The 17,458-nt window shown below is 48.3% G+C and overlaps 1 protein-coding gene across 8 annotated transcripts in view; it reads right to left on the bottom strand.

Annotated features, from left to right (window-relative positions):
- RALGPS1 (Ral GEF with PH domain and SH3 binding motif 1) overlaps positions 1 to 17,458 on the bottom strand; it is a 531,171-nt gene that overhangs the window by 389,995 nt on the left and 123,718 nt on the right. For all 8 annotated transcript variants that reach the window (XM_075324643.1, XM_075324647.1, XM_075324648.1 and 5 more), the window contains 2 exons: positions 14,086 to 14,213; positions 1,919 to 2,026 (listed from right to left, as the gene is read on the bottom strand). In XM_075324643.1, coding sequence (XP_075180758.1) covers positions 1,919 to 2,026; positions 14,086 to 14,142 — 165 coding nt within the window. In that variant the 5' untranslated portion in view covers positions 14,143 to 14,213. The remainder of the gene's footprint in view (positions 1 to 1,918; positions 2,027 to 14,085; positions 14,214 to 17,458) is intronic.

Raw genomic sequence — 17,458 nt, 5'->3', positions numbered from 1 at the left:
ATATACATACATACATACATATATATATATATATATATATATATATATATATATACACACACATGTGTTCTGCACACAAAAACCACAAAACTAATAGATAGAAATGTAATTAAATTGTTTATTTAAATTGGTAGATAGGAACAAAATTGATTGGTAAATTGGAACGCACGATTAGCCCCAAACACTTTTCATTTCACTTTTTCCCCATTATGTAGATAGGGGCAAAATTACCGTATTTTTCGCTTTATAAGACGCACCAGATTATAAGACGCACCCCAAACTTAGACATAAAAAAAGGTAAAAAAAAGAAAAATGGGGTCCGTCTTATACTCCGGTGTTCTCTTACCGGAGGTGGGCAGCAGTGGTGAAGCGGGATCACAGGAGGCAGAGGTTGTGCTGGCAGGCACAGGGGGTCAGTGGTAGCAGGGTCCAGCAGCAGCGGCGGCGGGTGAGTCGTGCAGCAGGCCGGTGCAGTGAGTGTCCCAGTGACCGCGGGCCCGGTTCAAATCATGCCGCCTGGAGCGGCGCATGCGCAGATGGAGCTCTCATCCAAGGGCTCCATCTGCGCACGCGCTGATTTCCGGAGCAGCGCGTGCGCAGATGAAGCTCTCATCCAAGAGCTCCATCTGCGCACGCGCCTGCTCCCGGTGCCAGCATTTGAAACTGGGACTGCGGACAAACTAGGTAACTTGCTGCACAGCCGCCCGCCCCGCACGCACAGAATGGCAGCCAGCAGGCTGCCCGCCCACCCTGCGTACAAGCGGCCGGGTACCTGTGCTTGCGTGCGGGCCACACACAGCACCCGGCTGCCGCCCGCACACAGCACCCGGCTGCCGCCGGCACACAGCACCCGGCTGCCGCCCGCACACAGCACCCGGCTGCCGCCCGCACACAGCACCCGGCTGCCGCCCGCACACAGCACCCGGCTGCCGCCCGCACACAGCACCCGGCTGCCGCCCGCACACAGCACCCGGCTGCCGCCCGCACACAGCACCCGGCTGCCGCCCGCACACAGCACCCGGCTGCCGCCCGCACACAGCACCCGGCTGCCGCCCGCACACAGCACCCGGCTGCCGCCCGCACACAGCTACGAGTTCCTGGCTGGCACCGCACGCAAGCACAGGTACCAGGCAGCTTGCATGCAGCCACAGGCACCCGGCCGACCGATCGCCGCACAGACAGGACCCCCAGGTACCGCTATATTTGGATTATAAGAAGCACCCCCCATTTTCCTCCCAAACTTTTGGGAGGAAAAGTGCGTCTTATAAAGCGAAAAATACTGTAATTAGTAAATTGGAACGCACGGGGTTAAAATTTCGCATATATATACTTTTGATATAGTGCTGTCCAGATTGCGAGCAGTCGGCTGAAATCTCCTGTCATAACACCTTGTTGTACGCTGTTGTTATACTCCCAAAGTCATCTTGCAGATAAGTTGTCCGCTTGCGTTCCCCTGTGTGTTCTTTAGGTCTTAGTGGGGTTGACTAGTGCTCATCCCCTCCGTTCACTACCTAGAGCCTATTTCATGGTCAGCCAGGGCCTAGGTATCCTGATCGGCGTATAGGTGCGGAACCTATCTAAAAAACGTCAGGGAAGCCAGGGGCAAGCGGTAGGTTTTACCAGGGGTCGCCATGTTCCCTCTTCACTAGAGACTGGGTTTCCCTGTCCCCACCCCTTTCGCTTGGTATTCCCCCATACTAAGCATGACAGGTAATTGAGGAAAATCCCAAATGAGGGACCCCCACTACTAGAAAACCAGAAAGCACAATACAAGGTATTTGTTCCAACCATCAACTAACATAGTTACACATCTAGTTCAACCTTTCTCCACCAATTATATATAACATCAGGAGTCACTTTCAATACATATATAACATATAACATAATATGAACCATAAATAAATAATTCAATACTTACTGCAAACTCCTCAGGAGTCACTTTCAATACATCGAACACCACAGCATCATAGCTCTTATTGGCGTAGTCGGAACTATGTCCATCCAAAGAGTCCGAGCTGCTGCTCCCCTAAAAAAAAAAGGAACGTTACATAGTAAAAAGGCAAAGAATACATAGGAAGTCATCATTATACTTCACTTGCTATAGTGATACTAATGGTAATGTAGGTACTGATTCCTATAAAGGGTTAATGCATTGCTTTCAGATATTCTTTCCTTAGTAAATGCACAACCACAATTACACGTTCTTCTCCCAATACTTTATTCCATTTGTTAAATTGTCGCATTATTTTCCCATTACCTACAGTTGGAAGGACGTATGGTTAAAGTTCAGTTTTCAGAAAAGACTTAAAAGACCATCAGGTTTCTCCGAAAAGCATATAATTAAAGTTACAAATAGCAGATCCCAGGGGCCGGAGCTATAGGTATTTATAGTTGATTATGCAGGACGCGTCCAAGGGTGTCCAGTCCATCACGTCATTTGCAGATCTATTTTATTACAGTAAAAGCTTGTACACACAGGTTCCATGAAAACAGGTCTGACAAACCGTCTTTTGTCAGTGATTCTATGATGTCTGTCACTAGGTGGCGCTAGACACTACTTGCATGCATTAAATGGAGAGGCAGTCAGACAGGCCGAGATCATAGACCAGAAGGCCATGACAGTACTCAGGGAGGTAGACAGAGACAAGGTTAGGATACAAGCCGAAGGTCTGGGTTCCAGGAGAGTACGTACAAAATACAGGTAGCAGGCTGTGACATGGTCAGGAGTCAGAGGTCAGAAGCCGGGAAGTCACAACAGAAACAGGGGAGGATGGGAAGAGACGGATCAACCACAGTTCGGAGTCAAGAGACCAAGATCTGAACACTGAGCACAACGGGAGCCAACAGGGAGCAGGCGGGGACGTAGTCAGGAGGAAGTCAGAGGTCAGAAGCCGGGAAGTCACAACAGAAACAGGGGAGGATGGGAAAAGACGTATCAACCACAGTTCGGAGTCAAGAGACCAAGATCTGAACACTGAGCACAATAGGAGCCAACAGGGAGCAGGCGGGGATGTGGTCACGAGGAAGTGCGAGGTCAGAAGCCGGGAAGTCACAACAGAAACAGGTGAGGATGGGAAGAGACGGGTAAACAACAGTCCAGAGTCAAGAGACCATGACCAGAACACTTAGCACCACGGGAGCCAACAGCACAACTGTAATCAGGAAGTATGACTGGTGGCGCCCTGAGCTAACAAGCTCCCTAATGAAGCAGAGCAATCACTGGGAACAAGAAGCATATGCGAGATCACCTCCCAGAACTCATCCTGCAAAACGCTCTGCCCACTGGCTCTGCAGGACAGCATACCATAACACTACAAAATGTTCTACACATTTTTTATCGTGACCGATTCCAAAAACATCGAACTATATTGGACCGAGTCTGGACGATAGTTATCTCACCAGAGTAGTCTATAGAGAGGAACGCACGTCTCGGTCATGTGTTCCAGTGTTTGCTATCAAAGAGCTTGTCTGCCAGTGAAGAGAAGAATCAGCCGTCAGAAATGCAACGTGCTGCATCATCTGTCGGGAAAGTCAGGAGGCCTCCATACACATTACACTGTCAGCATCGGAGAATTTGGCCAATGTCGCTCTAAGGGGGCTTTACACGTTGCGACATCGCTAGCATCGGCTAGCGATGTCCAGCGCGATAGTACCTGCCCCCGTCACACATGCGATATGTGCTGATTGCTGCCGTAGCGAACATTATCGCTACGGCAGCTTCACAAGCACATACCTGCTTGGCGACGTCGCTGGGACTGCCGAACTATCCCTTCTTCAAGGGGGAGGTGCGTTCGGCGTCACAGCAACGTCACTAATCGGCCGGCCAATAGAAGCGGAGGGGCGAAGATGAAAGGGACATAACATCCCACCCACCTTCTCCGTTCCGCATTGCCGGCGGTATGCAGGTAAGGAGATGTTTGTCGCTCCTGCGGGTTTACACACAGCGATGTGTGGAGCTGCAGGAACGAGGAACAACATCGTACCTGCGCTTGACCCGACATTATGGAAATGAACGACGCTACACAGATCACCGATTTTCAACGCTTTTGCGATCGTTTATCATCGCACATAAAATGTACACGTTGCGAAGTCGCTACCGGCGTCGGATGTGCGTCACTAACGACGTGACCCCGACGATATTTCGGAAGCGAAGTCGCAACGTGTAAAGCCCCCCTTAGGTGTATGCTTAAAAAGAAGAAAGCTTGCAAAGATGTTAAATAATGGCCATGAATGTGGTCAGATTTCTCAGACACAGATTTAACTATGAAATGGCTGAAAAGAACATTTCTAACACTAATAAATAGCTAAAATTATTTGGAGGATCATTGATGAGGATTTAGTGTTTCTTGCACTGATGGGATATTCCTATAATGGACGTGGACGGTTGATGTCTGACTCAGTACCACATTTGCTTTCTTTATAAATAAGTTTTCCCAAAGGCTTTTCCACACTGGGAACGTCTGCATCATAAGCCATCAAATTTACTGGAATTTACATTAGGACACTTGGTAAATCGCACCGCTGGTCAGCAACGTGAAACTCTTATAGGTCGGCTGTGGCCAGGAATGTAAATCGAAGCCTTTACACAGTCATGCAACATTAATTTGTAGACGGACTGCCCTGAAAAAAAAAAAAAAGAAGGCTCTGTACATGACACCGGGAGACAGAAAGGTGATTAAATATACAGTCTGAAGAAATTACCCAAATGATATGTACCAGGCAGAGATGACTGAAACCTTACAAAGCATATATAGATCCGTAACCTGGCATCACAGGGTCACATGCCAGTAAAGTAATGCATTGTAAATGGCCCCGGCTTGTGGCTACTGGTAAATACAGAGCAGATTTACACAACTTTATATGTGTCAATAGCACATTCATCTTTTAGACGCTTTTCTCGGTATTGAAAGGGAGGCATAGTCAGAGTCAATAGTGAAAGTTTTGTGTCCAAGATGGGGAGGGGGGGGGGATTTTGCAAGACATCTTCAAGTAACGTTCCAAAATAATCTCATGTCTTGAGCCTAATGTTATGTTTCTTAGGTAACGTGAAGTAACACCGAAATTGTGTAAGCTACTATACCTCTCCGGGATCAGCTCCGAAATCTTTACCGCAAAAATTAGGAGAAATCCGATTCACACTGTCCTGGTGCGGGATCCATTCGGAGTCTCTGATGGCCGGTCTTTACTTCTGTGCCTGACTGTCACAGGTGACACACAGTCATGTGGCTTCTGACCATAGAAGGTCACAATGTTTGGGTGCGAAGAATGCTCCCCGATTTTCTATTGTTCCTGCTGTCAGTATTCATTGGTATAAGCAGCTTTCCTGCTCGATTCATCTCTCCCCCTTTTGGACCCAGCAGGAGCTCACCTTCCATTCAACTGCTGATCATCAGTATTATCTTGGTGCTTATAAACCCTTTCCTTCCTTGGACTGGTGCTGGTGATATTTTCAGTTCATTCATGCCTTGGTTGCAAGCAGGTGGCTTGTACTCCTCTGTGGTATCGTTGATGAAAACCTTGCTGAACTTCTACTGGTGTCATCTGTGGATAAGTAGTTCATGCTTTTCCACCTGTGTGTCCTCCTTGTGTCTTCTATAGTGTTTAGTGGGGTTGATGAAAAGCTCATCCCATCTGTTCCCTATTTAGGACCCAGCACTAGGGATATCTAGGGTCAGTTATCCGGCTTGGCACATAGGTGCTTTACCTATTTAGGGTGGTGAGGGACCCCAGGGCCCAGCGGTAGGATCAGTCTTCCCTTTCCCTAGACACAGGGTTTCCCCTCCCTTTCGCCGTTCAATTGGTACTTCCCCGTACTTAGCGTGACACTGACATCCCAATGTTATTATTGGTACCTTTAGAGGGTGACTACGTTTTGATCACTTTTTATTGCATTTTATTAGTGAGGTGCGACAGCTGAAAAACATTTCTGGATTTTTTTTCCTCTTTGCAGCTGTAGACGTTTAGTCCTTTTTATTATTTTGACATGTCAGACTTGTACAATTGTTTTTTTCCTTTATTTTCAAACTAGGAAAAGTGAAAGAATCAAACTTCTGTATTTTATATATTTTTTAAAACTTTTTTTTTTGTTTTTACTTTCTTTTTTAGTCCCCTTTGGGGACTTGAACTAGTTTGATCTATATATTGCTGTGCTACAGAATTTTAGTATGTAGCAAAAATGATGTTCACGGGTTGGACCTCATGAGAGTATTAAGATGCCGGTGATGGGGCCTTCTTCGGCAGGTCCCCCGGCTGCCATCACAAAACACCGCCACCCTGAGATCCTATGCACACCATCAACTATCGAGATTGATGGTGGCATTTATAAGGTTAAGCAGCAGCGATAGGAGCTTCCTCCGGTCGCTGCTCTTGCTGTATATGGAATAGTGCTGGCCCACTTGTTGAAACTGATAATATCAGGAGTTTCTCCCGATGACATATTGCAAAATAATATTTTCACTCATGAAGCCTCTGGTTGACTTTCCAAAAAAATATTCCTTCCCGCAGACACCAATTGATTTTACTTAAATAAAAGACCTGTGCTCCTCCAGCCTTGGAACGAGCTGTAATAAATGGCTGTAGGTAATAATTGAAGACCTGGGCTGTTGTCTTTGGCCTGACTCGTAGACCCCTTTTCAGTGCTCAAGTCTTTAATATTCATCAGTTTTTGGTTTGTTGCTTGCATCGTGCCAAATACGAGGAGGTAACAAATTGAGAATCCATGGAAAAATGATCAGTTTGCCGGCTCTCCTGACCTGACCACAATCTTTGGCTCGGAGCTGTAACCTCCATGAAACATCCTTCATTACACTGTCAGAAGTATCAAAAGTTTCCAGCTAACGAACCTTGTACATTTCCAACCACGTCAATAAGGACAGGAGAAGAGTGCATCAAAATTAGGGAGAGCCAGCAGCAGCTATGAGAACAATCAAGATAGTCTAGCGTCTATTCTAAGTGGAAAAAAAGGGTTTTAAGCCAAAACCCATCAGAAGCGAAAGATGCGAGTGTAGGAGCCCAGCCATGGCCACGACACCTAAGATGAAGTCTGGTAATGATATTGTAACGCTGTGTGCCTGCACTCCTTGCAGGGACACGCTCAGACTCACTGCCGCAGCCGGGTCCCTCTTCCATGTGGGTTCTCCTACCCTGCCTCCTGGAGACTGTCACAGCATCTTCGGGAGAGCTCCTAGGGAGTGTGCACGCGCGCCACTGGCTCTTTAAGAGAGGAAGTGTCTCTCAGCCTATCGCTGAGAGGCACTGGGTATTTAGGGCATTCTCTCACTAGGGGAGGTGCCTGTTCAACACCATTAGTTAAGTCAGTTGGTTTTGTCTAGTCAGTTGTCATGTCACACGTTCTGTTTCCTGACCGTCCTGTCTCACCTGTCCTGCCTGTACCCGATTCCCAGCTCGTTCAGCCTGTTGGTTCCGTACCTGGTTTCCGAGCCCGTTCACCCTGTTGGCACCTGGTCCCAGTCCTGTCCTGTCCCGACCTGTGACGGGGCTGCCTGGTATTATAACTAATTACGAGTAACAGGCAGTCAGGGCCCACCGTGCAACTGCTGCTAGTGACAGCAGAAAAGGGTGTCTGTACCACAGAAGTAGTACTTGTTCCTGTTACTTCACAGCAACACAAGGACTAGTACGACACACCCTGTTTAACTCACAGAGAGTACCGTATTAGCATAAACTAATATGTGGTGACAAATAAATAAGTTAGGGCGACTGCCCCATACGAATAGGAAATACCTCTGTTACTTCACAGAAGTAAGCATAAACAATGCTCCTAGGTAAGGAGAGAATGCACAGGTCTCCTGTTAATGGTCACAGGCAAACCTAAGAACTAACCTCTATTATGCTGATAGAGGAAGTGTAATATGACAACTGATAACAGAGAGCAATAGCTTTCTCTGAAATGGCTCAAGTGCAAGTCCCTGTCCAAGCCCCATGTGCTAACCGCACTATAAGGAGCCAGGGAACTATCTATGCTATCCGCAGAGAGTAAACAGGAGCGAAGGGGGAGAAGTTCCTACCTAGCATGGGAAGCGGGTATAACGACGCCCGAATCGGTACTAGGTCCCTGCCTAACCCGGTACTACTATAGAGATTGTTAGTGGGGATATTATGCAGACTCGCATGGAGCGTCTACTCCCACACAAGCACATGTAACGACTGAGCACCGAGAGGCGGCTCCAGGGCCCTTTATAAACTTGGCTCCGCCCACAAGATGGCTGATAATTAACAGGAACGACCCTGGGCCAATAGTAACGAGCAACGACAGAAGTGACGTCACCCTCGGCCAATCATGTAATGCCACGTCACATGCCGAGGACCATGTGATTCCCCGCATCATCTGTGACATCACCCACGGCCAATCATGTAATGCCACATCGCAGACATGCTCAGAACAGAGTACACACTTAGCCTCAGAAATGACTAAGTCCGTGAGCATGCTCAGTAGCTCAAAATTGGGACTTAGACTCAGGAAGCTAAGAAGTTCCCAAACGACTGGAACGACGCAAACGAGAAGCAGAAGGGGAACGTGGAGCAACAGACCCAGGGGCTGTAACACGACCCTGGTTCCCAGCCCGTTCAGCCTGTTGGTTCCTGGGGTTCAGCGTGTCCTGTCTCGTACCTGGTTTCCGAGCCCATCCAGCCTGTTGGCACCTGGTCCCAATCCTGTCCTGCCTGTACCTAGATGCTGCCTGTCCATCCCAGTGCTGCCTGTACTTCGACTCTGCCTGTCCATCCTTCCCGGCTATGCTTGAGACTCTGCCTGTCCGTCCTCCCTGTCTGTACTTGAGACTCTGTCCTGCCTGCTTCTGTGTCTGCCCCTGTCCTGGGAGTCAGCTGCCAAAGTCCCGGTCCTCTACCCCATGTTAGGGTTGGCCTGGGGTCTTCCTGTGGTCCAGTGGGTCCACTCACTTCAGCTCGCTGCTGTACCACCATCTCAGGCGGAGATGGAATAAAAATTCAGCGGAGAGACCCAATTCGGCTCCTTCTTGGCATTAGCCAGGCATTTATCAGTGCAATATAAAGGTGTTTGAGTTTTCCTAAACTGGAGACTCATCCAGACCTATTCTCTGCTCTTGCTCATAGATGAAGGTTCCTCTCCTGGTGTCTACGAGGGTTGCTGATAAGTCTATGGCTTTGTGATTTTTTTTTTATTGTTTCTTTGGTAACGAATGTTACATCACATGAAAGCCTTATGTGTCTAATATATGTTTGTGTTTGTCGCTTATGGCAACAGTGTTCTACGCACTCGGGAAAACAAAATGTGAGATTCACAGCAACTGAGAGCAGAGGAGGGATAAAATTCCTGTTTCTGCAAGTAAAGTCCACGAAGGATATTCATGGTGATATGTCGCAGATGTTGGGGATCAATGCCCTTCATATTCCATAGATAAGAACTGGGTTGCCAAATTTAAAACGGCCACTTTAGCCCCAATGATGAGGAACATCCTGGACACCTGAGAGTGGTTGTTGTTCCGGAGATCGTCGATGCTGTGCACAACCTCATACTGGAGAATCCACCAATTTCAGCTAAAGCAATAGCAGACATCATGGGGATTTCCCGGGAACGTGTTTGTGTCATTATCCATGAACATTTGGACATGAGGAAGCGATCTGCAAAGTGGGTCCCCAAATGTTTGACAACAGATCAGAGAAGCAGCGAGTGAAAGCTTTCCGGTCCATTTGTCAGCGTTTCCGAACTGATAAGAACTTCCTGGAGCGACCGGTCACTATTGATGAGATTTGGATTTATTTGTATGACTCTGAAAACAAGGAGCAGTCAAAGAGTGGAGGCACAGTGGTTCTCCTCGTCCAAAGACGTTCAGGGGGCAAAAATCAGCCACTAAGGTGATGGCGTCTATGTTCTGGAATAAGGAGGGTGTGCTGCTAGTGGACTACCTTCAAAAGGGTTCCACCATCAATACAAGGTATTACACTGAACTTTTGGACCAATTGAAGGCAGCTCTGAAGACCAAAAGGCGCAGCAAGCGTCCAAAGGAATCTTGTTCCTGCAAAACAACGCTCACACTGCACAAGCGACTACGACAAAACTGGCAGAGCTGGGCTTCCAGCTGGTGACCACCCACCTTATTCACCAGATCTAGCTCCCTCTGACTATCATCTGTTTCCAAACCTCAAGAGTACCAAATTTCACACCATTTCTAAAGCCATGGCTGTTGCAGATGCCTGGTTTGAGGGACAACCGAAATCCTTCTTTTTGCTAGGCTTACAGAACTTGGAATACGATGTAAGAAGTGTGTTGTCATCAGTGGACAGTATGTGGAATAAAGTTTCATCATCCTATATCATTTCTTTCTGGGTAAAGCCAAAGACTTAGCAGACCCTCGTATAACCCCTTTATTCTTCATTAAATAAAGCTGCAAATCCACAAATCATCTGGTCTTGCGTGCATTGGTTATTTGAGGGTCGCACTTCCAATCAAGCACTGACGCTGTATCGGACCCCACGGGTGGGAGATTGGCAAGCTTCCATCTCAGCGCTCATTTTTTGGTGTTTGAGTCAATGTGTTCCCAGATTAAGTCATAAGAATTGTGCAATTACATGACACGGCTGGCACCGATTACTGGAACTTGTAGTTCTTCGGCGTGTGTGGTGTCACAAACAGACTAAAGTGAAAGCCAATAAACAATGACATTATCTTGATGGACTGCGGACATCAAACAGTCTGACTTTGTATGGCATTAATAAAGCACTCCCCGGCGCTGTGTAATTCTAGGAGAACACCACGGCCTTTCTGGGACGCGTCACATTGTATGGAGCTATTTTCTATTGACGTTAATGCTGCCCGATTTCATTATGGAGAGATCACCTCTTACAAAGCAGGAGAAACAGACCATTCTAGATCATGCGTTGTGATGCTGCCAAAAATATCGAGGGAGACTACTGCTACCGGTCACATACCGGTAATTAGTCAAATTACATTACATTTCAGTATTCCCTCTTAGTGCACCAGTCGGACAGATGCATTTAATATACTGAATGTTGGAGTTGGTAGTCAGTGAACGAATAAAACGCTTGTGGGCAAAAAAGTACTTATTGGGCAAGTACTGTATGTCGGTGCAGTGAGCAAGAGCTTTGCATGGAGCTCTCTTAGGGTGTTACCACCCTTTTAGGCTACGGTGCTCATCTCATCCCTACAGATGTTTTTCCCATTTGCTGGCATTTTTTTTTTTACAGTAGTAGTTAACTTAGAGTGTGTTTTCACACATCAGTTTTCTGCATTCAGGCACAATCCTTTTTTTTCCTGATCCAAAGGATCCGGCAAAAAAATGTAAAACCGTATCCACCGGATCCGGTTTTTAACAGATCCGTTATGCTGGATGCGTACAAAACCGGATCCGGTGGATACGGTTTGCATCCATTTTTGCATCCGGTTTGTCTGTTTTTTTGAAGGATCAGCTTTTTTAATTAATTTGGTGCATGCGCAGTTTACAAAAACTGATCCGGTAGCCGCATCCATTTTTTACTGCATTGCGCCGGATCCGGCGTCCATAGGCTTTCATTTTAAAATACGCCGTATCGCGCCGGATCCGGCGCGATGCGTTTTTTTTGCCGGACAAAAAAACGTTGCAAGACACGTTGCCTCCGGCCGCCGCTTTGATTAATTTTGCCGCATCCGGAAAAAACGGATGCAACGCAAAGCCATCAGGTACAATCCGGTAACAATGCAAATCTATGGGGATAAAACGGATGCGGTACCGGATCCGTTTAACCCGTTTTTTTCCGGATTGTACCTGATGGAAAAAAAACTGATGTGTGAAAGTAGCCTAACCCAAATGATTATTCCCGAGTACAAAAGCCTACTGTTGCCAATGGAGGTGAATATTGAAAAAATCTCAAAACAATTAAAGAAGTTGTACAACCATAAACTGAAATTTTTTTTTTAAGCTGATCTGTGCTGTATTGTCATCTAAAACACCCCTACATTTTTTTTTCTTCTAACTTTTATTCCTCTTGAATTATCACTTTATTCTCTGCAGACACGTTATTTACCTGCAGCTCAACCAAACATGAAATCTTCCTGTTCTTGACTGCCAAACCTCACAGTCAGAGCTCTCACTGGCCAGCCTCACTATCCAGCTCCGCCCTCTTCACACTCATTGGCTGTCAGTATTCTGTCCAGCACTGACCTCTCATCACTCCAGCATTGGAAATAACAGAACTACATAGCCCTCTGCACCCCCCCACATAGCCCTCTGCACCCCCCCACATAGCCCTCTGCACCCCCCCACATAGCCCTCTGCACCCCCCCCCACATAGCCCTCTGCACCCCTTCCCACATAGCCCTCTGCACCCCTTCCCACATAGCACTCTGCATGCCCCCCACATAGCCCTCTGCACCCCTTCCCACATAGCACTCTGCACCCCCCCACATAGCACTCTGCACCCCCCCACATAGCACTCTGCACCCCCCCCCCACATAGCCCTCTGCACCCCTTCCCACATAGCCCTCTGCACCCCTTCCCACATAGCCCTCTGCACCCCCCCACATAGCACTCTGCACGCCCCCCACATAGCCCTCTGCACCCCTTCCCACATAGCACTCTGCACCCCCCCACATAGCACTCTGCACCCCCCCACATAGCACTCTGCACCCCCCCCACATAGCACTCTGCACCCCCCCACATAGCACTCTGCACCCCCCCACATAGCACTCTGCACACCCCCACATAGCACTCTGCACACCCCCACATAACCCTTTGCACACCCCCACATAGCGCTCTGCACCCCCCCCCACATAGCACTCTGCACCCCCCCCCACATAGCACTCTGCACACCCCCACATAACCCTTTGCACACCCCCACATAGCACTCTGCACCCCCCACAATTGCACTCTGCACCCCCCACAATAGCACTCTGCACCTCCCCCACAATAGCACTCTGCACCCCCCCACAATAGCACTCTGTACCCCCCCACAATAGCACTCTGCACCCCCCCCACAATAGCACTCTGCACCCTCCCCACAATAGCACTCTGCACCCCCCCACATAGCACTCTGCACCCCCCCCCACATAGCACTCTGCACACCCCCACATAGCACTCTGCACACCCCCACATAGCACTCTGCACCCCCCCCACATAGCACTCTGCACCCCCCCCACATAGCACTCTGCACACCCCCACATAGCACTCTGCACACCCCCACATAACCCTTTGCACACCCCCACATAGCACTCTGCACCCCCCACATAGCACTCTGCACCCCCCACAATTGAACTCTGCACCCCCCACAATAGCACTCTGTACCCCCCCACATAGCACTCTGCACACCCCCACATAGCACTCTGCACACCCCCACATAGCACTCTGCACACCCCCACATAACCCTTTGCACACCCCCACATAGCGCTCTGCACCCCCCCCACATAGCACTCTGCACCCCCCCCACATAGCCCTCTGCACACCCCCACATAACCCTTTGCACACCCCCACATAGCACTCTGCACCCCCCACATAGCACTCTGCACCCCCCACAATTGAACTCTGCACCCCCCACAATAGCACTCTGCACCTCCCCCACAATAGCACTCTGCACCCCCCCACAATAGCACTCTGCACCCCCCCCCCACAATAGCACTCTGCACCCCCCCACATAGCAGTTTACAGTGAAATTAATGTGAGCTACCCAAATGCCTTTTCTCCTTATAATATTTTCACGACTTCAAGAAGCAATTAGATAAACCAGATTTTTTTTTTTTTTTAGACATTATGAGAAGAAAAAAAACATTACATGTTAGTAGCATGTGTAAAGCAATATTGGATGGAGTAAGTGAGATCGACCACTGACTTCAGATTTCCCTTAATAACAAAGCAGTAAAACATTGAGAGGCGACTATGGGAAATGTTCCACGTTTCAAGGGAAATAAATGCGTATATGAGATGTGTGTAAACAGCCATAAATACAGCGCGTTAATATTAAACCAATATTATTCACAGCACTTAAAAACAAATACAGCTCATAAATCATTTTAGTTTTGTGCTTGGCGGCATTTGCAAGCTTGTATTAATGGTTTCACACGGGGATCAATGTGCCTCGATAGATATGGGCTCGTACCTCAGGAGTCGGGGAGGTGACCGTCACACTGGCCATAAGGCCATTTCTCTTATACATACTCCCCCCACGGGAAGCCGGTGGATCAGCTCAGCCTCAGCTGTTGATGGCCTGTGACAATCCGAGCTGACCTGCGGAGAAAGCAAACAAGCATTAGTCTCTGACAAATAGATGACTGTCCTGTACGCCGCCTCTGAATTTAGACCACGCCGGAAGGGAATAACTTGGCCAGACATTTTCCCTCCTATAGAGAACATTGATCTATAAAAGGTCCCCATGCATATTAGAGAGCCGTCCCCACCCAATTTCCTCTGGTTCCCAGGAACGCTCGGCCGGGTGCTCCCGAGATCCCAATCACAGCGCTCATCTTCCAGAGAGAAGGATCGGCCACTGGAAATCCAACAGGCCGGATCCTTCCCTTCTCCAGCATCATCTCCTGGAGGAATGGTTTGTAGGTCCTCATACACATTGGACTGTAATGAGATGATGCCGATTTTGGTGGATTTAGGCGACTTTAACCTAATGTGTATGGGGGCCTTAAAAGGTGTAGTCCCATGCCCAATGTCTATCCCATTAGTAGTAGGTGTAATAATATTGATATTAGCAAATACCTCCAATTAAAAATGTATAAAACATTGAAAGACCACATAAATTGACGTATAGTGCAGCCAACAACTCAGATTACATAAGAACCAGAGAGAGTAGAGTCTTTAAATTTGCCCAGTAACAGAAACACCCAAACAAGCCATAGTTAGAAATGTATGAAACATTTTATTATATAAATGCTGTAGGGTGTAACAAAGACATAAACATATATATAGAGGACCAGGGGGTAAGCAGTGCTGAGGGGGAATAGACCCCACGTGTCCCGGAAGAAGATAGAGGAGAAGAAGTCTCCAGGAGATCTGAAGAAAACTCCAGGGCTAAGTGCCCTTTAGGTAGTCAGTAGCCCAATAAGTGCAAAGGTAGCCAGCAACAAAACAAGATAGTGCTAAATATAGCATATCAAGGGCAGTTACCTACCAGAGATCACCAGAAAGCCGGGATATCACGTGGGGACCGACGTCCCAATTAAAAATGTAGTATAGGTCTCCTGATTAGCTATAACTCTTACCTCATGTGCACGGCATTGCAGCTTAGCTATCCATGGTTACAAACATTCATACAGGGACAGTTAAGCCCGCTTTACACGCTACAATGTATCTTACGATGTGTCGGCGGGGTCACGTCGTAAGTGACGCACATCCGGCATTGTAAGGTACATTGCAGTGTGTAACTGTTACGTGCGATTGAACGGTAAAACGTTCATCGCACGCACATCGTTCATTCCTCATGAATTGAATGTCAGATTGTTCATCGTACCCGGGGTAGCGCACATCGCAGCGTGTGACACCCCGGGAACGATGAACAGATCTTACCTCCGTCCTGCGGCTCCCAGCCAGCAATGCGGAAGGAAGGAGGTGGGTGGGATGTTACGTCCCGCTCATCTCAGCCCCTCCGCTTCTATTGGTCGGCTGCCGCGTGACGTCACTGTGACGCCGAACGTCCCTCCCACTCCAGGAAGTGGACAATCGCCGCCCACATCGAGGTCGTATGGACGGGTAAGTGCGTGTGACAGGGGTTAATCGTTTGTGCGGCACATTCACCAAATTGAACATGCTGCACATATGATGGGGGCGGGTACGATCGCATATGATATCGTATACTGGATCGTAAGGTATAAAGCAGGCTTTAGTCGCTTGTAGTCGTATCCATGGTTAACTAACTAAGTGGCACTATATGAGTGGTCATAATCACATAGAGACATGTCAGAAGTTTTATCGGTGAGGATCCAGATACCAAGACCCCACAATCACAAATACAGGGGCAGAAACGCTCTTAGTGAGTGCTGCTCTCCCCCAACATTAAAGACCAGCTCTATAGACTTTGTAGTCACACAGAAGAGTCAAACTCCAGTCCTGCGGCCAAATCCAGCCCTCCACTTCATTTATATGTCCCGTGACCTGGGGTGCCAGTGAAACGCGTGAGCTTTTCTCTGCCATCCATTGCGTCCTTCCTCAGGCCATTTATATGTCCTGTGACCTGGGGTGCCAGTGAAACGCGTGTGCTTTTCTCTGCCATCCATTGCGTCCTTCCTCAGGCCATTTATATGTCCCGTGACCTGGGGTGCCAGTGAAACGCGTGTGCTTTTCTCTGCCATCCATTGCGGCCTTCCTCAGGCCATTTATATGTCCTGTGACCTGGGGTGCCAGTGAAACGCGTGTGCTTTTCTCTGCCATCCATTGCGTCCTTCCTCAGGCCATTTATATGTCCCGTGACCTGGGGTGCCAGTGAAACGCGTGTGCTTTTCTCTGCCATCCATTGCGTCCTTCCTCAGGCCATTTATATGTCCCGTGACCTGGGGTGCCAGTGAAACGCGTGTGCTTTTCTCTGCCATCCATTGCGTCCTTCCTCAGGCCATTTATATGTCTCGTGACCTGGGGTGCCAGTGAAACGCGTGTGCTTTACTCTGCCATCCATTGCGTCCTTCCTCAGGCCATTTATATGGCCCGTGAGCTGGGGTGCCAGTGAAACGCATGTGCTTTTCTCTGCCATCTATTGCGTCCTTCCTCAGGCCATTTATATGTCCCGTGAGCTGGGGTGCCAGTGAAATCTGTGTGCTTTTCTCTGCCATCCATTGCGTCCTTCCTCAGGCCATTTATATGTCCCGTGGCCTGGGGTGCCAGTGAAATCTGTGTGCTTTTCTCTGCCATCCATTGCGTCCTTCCTCAGGACAGACGTTGACATTAAACCACTTTTCATCTATCAGCTTCTGGATCGCCTTTATTTTGGCAGATTATATCCATTCCCATGAGAATGCTTTACATTTAATTTTGGATGCTGCAGGGACCTGAAACTAACACTATAGCGGTTGTGTCCCACAAACCACCCCAGGTGGGCACACTCCCAGCTCCCCCCACTGCTTTACCCTGATAAGACCCTATTGCGCTTTACATAGATTTTTCTTCATCCATAGCGTCTGGCACCGTCCATGTTTTTGTTACATTTTCTGCCAGTTTACACTGCGCATGCAGGAGCGCAGTACAAACAGCAGATAATGGAGTGTCCTCATCTCCGTCACATGTTGTCAGCGCGACCTTCAGTCTGGATCGCAGAGCGCCATCTAATGGACAGATGTGACTGCTCCCCAACTTCAGCCCTCGTTCACTTCATCAACGAGAAGTTACAGGTGAAAAAGGGCAAAGAGTGGTGGTCTATAATGCCGGGGGGATGCCTGTGGTGAGATCAGGGGGGCTATAATACAGGGATATACCTTTGGTGGAATTTGTGGGGTCTATAATGTGGGGGGATGTCTGTGTATGCTGGGTTTTGGGGG

The sequence above is a fragment of the Anomaloglossus baeobatrachus genome, chromosome 9 (assembly GCF_048569485.1).
Source record: "Anomaloglossus baeobatrachus isolate aAnoBae1 chromosome 9, aAnoBae1.hap1, whole genome shotgun sequence".
Taxonomy (NCBI): Eukaryota; Metazoa; Chordata; class Amphibia; order Anura; family Aromobatidae; genus Anomaloglossus; species Anomaloglossus baeobatrachus.
Note: the sequence above shows the minus strand (reverse complement) of the source record. Positions and strands in the feature narration are given on the sequence as shown.